This window comes from Echinops telfairi, unplaced genomic scaffold, assembly GCF_000313985.2.
Source record: "Echinops telfairi isolate 266 unplaced genomic scaffold, ASM31398v2 ScPeMD7_36;HRSCAF=134, whole genome shotgun sequence".
NCBI lineage: Eukaryota > Metazoa > Chordata > Mammalia > Afrosoricida > Tenrecidae > Echinops > Echinops telfairi.
Window position 1 is genome coordinate 1,853,295 of NW_022103934.1, and position 4,602 is coordinate 1,857,896.

Sequence of the window (4,602 nt, forward strand, 5' to 3'; positions counted from 1 at the left end):
GGGGGGTCCTTTCCCTGTCTGCCAGGATGGGACCCTTCCCAACTCCCATTCTGTCTCCTGCAGGGAGAGCCAGGGGAGGCTGGAGACCAAGGACCCCCAGGAGCCCCAGGCATCCCGGTAAGAGACTGAGCTCTCTGTCCCCTGTGCTCATCTGTGGAATCACTGGGTCCTGGCCACTCAGGGCCACCTTGACCTCTGGGCAATTGAAAGTCACCTACGGAACCCTGATCTATGGTCATCACCTGGCTGTCTCGATGGCAGACTGCTGGGAAGCCTCCGATAGGGTTCCTACATAGTGTTGTGGGTCGTACACTGCTCAAGGTTCAAGGCTAAGCAGGGAAGTGGGGACCTGTGCAAATCCAAACCATGAGCCCTCGCTTGGAGATGATGCGCCAGGACCTCCGGGCCACTGGCCCATCTGACCCCTGGCCTTTAGAAGTCCAGGGTCACTAGGACCTCTTACCTTTGGGAAGTCTAGGCCACCCTGACCCATGACCTCAGGAAATTCCCAGACTCACCTGATTCCTGAATCCATGTATGCTGACCTTTGACCCCCAGAGAGTCCTGGCCACTCTGACCTCTGACCTCTGGTTCTGCAAAGGGTCCCAAGGGTGAATTTGGCGAAAAGGGAGACTCAGGCCCAACTGGCGCCGCTGGACCACCAGGCAAGAAAGGCCCCCCTGGAGAGGATGGAGCCAAAGGGAGCGTGGTGAGTTCTGGAGAGGCGTGGGGGCAGAGGAGGGGAGGTCAGGGGGAGGTGGACGCACCTGCAGACTCCCCCCTTCTCTCAAACATGTGGCCAGGAAGCTCGTGCTGAAATCCATTGGGCCAGGTCACAGGGCTCAAGTGGAAGGTTGATGTCTTGAAAATGCGGATAGCAACCTATGTCCAAGAGTGCTTGCTAGAGTTGATGTTATATGGTTATATTGTTGATGTTATATGGTTGTTATATTGTCTGTAAGAGCCCCCAATAAAATGACTAAAAATAAGATCCATTGACCCCCCACGAGCCACTGAGAAGGGCCTGAGTGAGTGAGTGGATGGATGGCCCATCCATCAATGCATGGAGGACACCCATGTGTTTTCCCTTTGGACCAGCCTCACCGTGTCGGAAAGGTCAAGGCTGGGGTCCTGCTAGGTCAGAAGCTGGGCTGACAGAGGTGTGTGGGTGGGGGGAATGTGGCATGGTGGGGAATTTGAGGCCCTGTGTCCCAGGGATAAGCAAGTGCTGAGCCTCCCAATGGAGACACGAAGGAGCCCCAGTCTGTGGCACCTCATTTGAAGCTCACTCCATGGCCAACTGCTGTACCCCCTTCCCTGAGTGGCTGCTCCCTCCGTGAACCCTGATGCATATCACAGTCTCCTCTGTATGCATTAACCACGACAAAGTCTGCTCTCCCAGGGCAGTGATTGGGTGTGGTGTCCCCAGTCCCCAGAATGGTGCCTGGCCCTGGCCTGAGGTCCTAGAGACTTAGGAATTGTAGGGACCGGTTGATCTGTTGAACGGAATGAAGGATGTGCAATCACTCAGAGATGTGATTATTACTTACTCTGTGCCTCAGGGCCCCACAGGACTCCCAGGAGATCTAGGACCCCCAGGAGACCCTGGACCTGCGGTGAGGATGACCCCGACCCCCCCACAGCCCAACCCAGGCCTGATGTCTTTCCTAGCTCTGTGGCCCCTCTCCCGACCTGGGCTGTCGGTGGAGTAAGCCATCCCCCTTCTGGCATGTTCTCATGACTCCCCAACTTATCCCCCTATAGGGTATCGATGGCCCCCCGGGGGAGAAGGGAGACCATGGTGATGTTGGAGGTCCGGTGAGTGGGGTCAAGGGTGTGGTGCTGGGAGAACGGGGTTGGGGGGCAGTGAGTGGTGAGCTGGGGGACCTTTATGAGGTCTCTTGATGAATGTAAGTGACCCGGGAAGGTGGGAGATGGCAGGTGCTCGGGAGATGCCTGGGGAAAGCTGTCTTCTAACCAAAGGCAGCCTGAAACACAGTCAGGCTCCTCCAACATTTGCTAATGTGACTCTCGTTGCTGTTGTGATCCCTGTAGGGCCCATCGGGTGCTTCTGGGGAACCAGGCCCCCCAGGGCCCCCTGGGAAGAGGGTGAGTGATACCCCACTTCATGGCTGCTTGGGCTCCCACCTTTTCCCCTTCATCTACACACATCTCATGGGCTCCCACTTACCGACGTAGGTCTCTACTGACACACCAAGGCCCTCTATGGATCTGTACAGGCCCAACCACCTGCACAGGACCCTCACTCACCTCTACAGGAGTTCCATCCACCCGCATAGGGACCCCCCTCTCCCCAACACACACTCACACTCTCTTTCCCCTCTTCTGCAGGGTCCTTCAGGCCGAATGGGCCCGGAAGGCAGAGAAGGACAGAAAGGTACCAAGGTGAGTGTCCCCACCTGTGTCCAGGGTCCCTGTCCTGACTCTTTGCCAACAATGAAGCCATCAGGAGGCAGAACTGGGGGATGGGCAATGGGCCATAGAGGGGGATCCTGTGACCCCCCCCACAGGTGGTCCAATAGCCCCCCTCTCCCTGATAGCTCTTGCTTGTGGTTAGAAGGTAAGCATCTCCTGACTCTTCCCCTCCCCCCTTGACACTGTTTCAGGGGCAGCCAGGCCCTGACGGCCCCCCTGGGAAGACAGGCCCTGTGGGGGCTCGAGGCCCCCCTGGGCATGCTGGGCCCGAGGGCCTTCGAGGGATCCCTGGCCCTGTGGTGAGTAAGATGGCCAAGGGAGGGCAGAGGCTGGGCGCCAGATGTGTGCTCTGATCACCTCCATTTTCATAATTGGGAGGAGCTGGCCTCGGGTGAAGGGTGGGGTCTTTCACCACGGGTTCTGGCAGGATGGCCTTCCCCCATGGTTCTGTTTTGTCCTCAGGGTGAACCAGGCCTCCTGGGCTCCCCTGGACAGACGGGCCCTCCTGGCCCCCTGGTAAGAGACTTCCTTGTCCCTGAGGGCCCAGTGCTGGGACCACACACATTTGGTATCCAGTAACCCTTAGTGATTCTCGGTGTGGATGACACAGGCCGATTCTCATTGATTATCCATCTGACTGTCCATCTGCCTATCTCTGCTCTGGTCGCCTCTCCTGTGGGTCTATGCTGACCACCACACTGACCATCTGTCTTGATGACCCACATTGACCATCCCCTCTGACCACTGTTTTGATAGCTTACATTCGCCACCCTCATTGACTTTCCACTTTGATCTACACTGATCGTACACTGACCCTGCGTCTTGGTGGTTTCTACTGACCACACCTCTTCTCTCTGTTGATGGCCTACACTGACTACCCACGTGGATGTTCCATTTTGATGGTGTCCAATGACCAGCTATAGGGATCTTGGCCACTTCACCGTTCTCTAACCGACCGCCTCTTTCCTGACCTTCCCCATGACCACAACCCTGCTCATTCCATCCCCGAATCACACCTGGAGGCGTTGGACAATTACTCATGGACTCTTGCTCTCCTTCTAGGGCCCCCCTGGCCTTCCAGGACTGAAAGGAGATGCTGGCCTCAAGGGAGAAAAGGTAAGGGCTAGCTCATCCCCTTCTTCCTCCTGCCCACCACCTCCCCCTTTCCCTTCCTTCCCCAGGGATCGGAGCTCTTCTTTGCTCCCAAACATGATTCCAACGCCCTGGGCCAAGCCTCTCCCAGCTCCTCGCTTTCCCCCCACACCTTTAGGGCCAGATCGGATTGATCGGCCTCATTGGCCCTCCTGGGGAAGCTGGTGAAAAAGGGGATCAGGGGTTTCCAGGCGTGCAAGGCCCCCCTGGCACCAAGGGAGAGCCTGTGAGTGTGTGTCCTGTCCTGAGGAAAGGATCTCCTCCACGGAGGGGGTGGAGAAGGGGCTTATGTGGAGACTGTGGGGGTGGGGGCTTGGGGACCGCCCTGCTTCTTGCAGGATTGAGAGAAAGGGCTCGGGGGAAATGGAGACCTATGTCTGGGGACTGTGGGTTGGAGGCTGTGCTAGGGGTGGGGGTTGGGTCCCTCTTTAGGGGGATTAGCACCTTATTTGGGGGATGTCTGGGCAATGGAGTGAGACCTCACTAATGCTGGCCCTGATGTCCCTTCTGCAGGGTCTCCCCGGCCCTATTGGCTCTTTGGGCCACCCTGGAGACCCTGGTGTCGCAGTGAGTATGGGGGGTTTGGGGAGATAGGGTTTTCCCAGAGGCCCAGTCCAGGACTCCACTTCTTCCTGCTTCTACTCCACAGGGTCCTCTGGGACAGAAGGGATCCAAGGGGTCCCTGGTGAGTACACACGCCCCCATGTCTCAGTCCCTCCCTACACTCATCAGTTTCCCCATAATCACTCATCTTGTATTCAGCAATTATTGATTGCCTGCCATTGTGTTCCATCAAATCTAAGATGCTATCGGTTGTAGAACGCGCCGTTCTTTTACAAATGGCCAAGAAACCAATTCTGTCAAGTAAACTAGGCTTGCTGATGAGGAAGACGCATGCTGTTTTCAGCGATGTTACAATCCGGAAAGAGGATGTGCATCTTAATCTTCCCCTAAGGCTGTGTGTGTGTGTATGCTTGTGTATGTGTGTATGTATATATGTATGCGTGTATGTGT

The 4,602-nt window shown here is 56.6% G+C and overlaps 1 protein-coding gene across 1 annotated transcript in view; it reads left to right on the forward strand.

The window, feature by feature from the left end:
* COL5A3 (collagen type V alpha 3 chain) overlaps positions 1–4,602 on the forward strand; it is a 43,470-nt gene that overhangs the window by 32,626 nt on the left and 6,242 nt on the right. The window contains exons 42-53 of the mRNA XM_045290293.1: positions 64–117; positions 602–709; positions 1,563–1,616; positions 1,765–1,818; positions 2,056–2,109; positions 2,353–2,406; positions 2,628–2,735; positions 2,899–2,952; positions 3,499–3,552; positions 3,707–3,814; positions 4,102–4,155; positions 4,238–4,273. Coding sequence (XP_045146228.1) covers positions 64–117; positions 602–709; positions 1,563–1,616; positions 1,765–1,818; positions 2,056–2,109; positions 2,353–2,406; positions 2,628–2,735; positions 2,899–2,952; positions 3,499–3,552; positions 3,707–3,814; positions 4,102–4,155; positions 4,238–4,273 — 792 coding nt within the window. The remainder of the gene's footprint in view (positions 1–63; positions 118–601; positions 710–1,562; positions 1,617–1,764; positions 1,819–2,055; positions 2,110–2,352; positions 2,407–2,627; positions 2,736–2,898; positions 2,953–3,498; positions 3,553–3,706; positions 3,815–4,101; positions 4,156–4,237; positions 4,274–4,602) is intronic.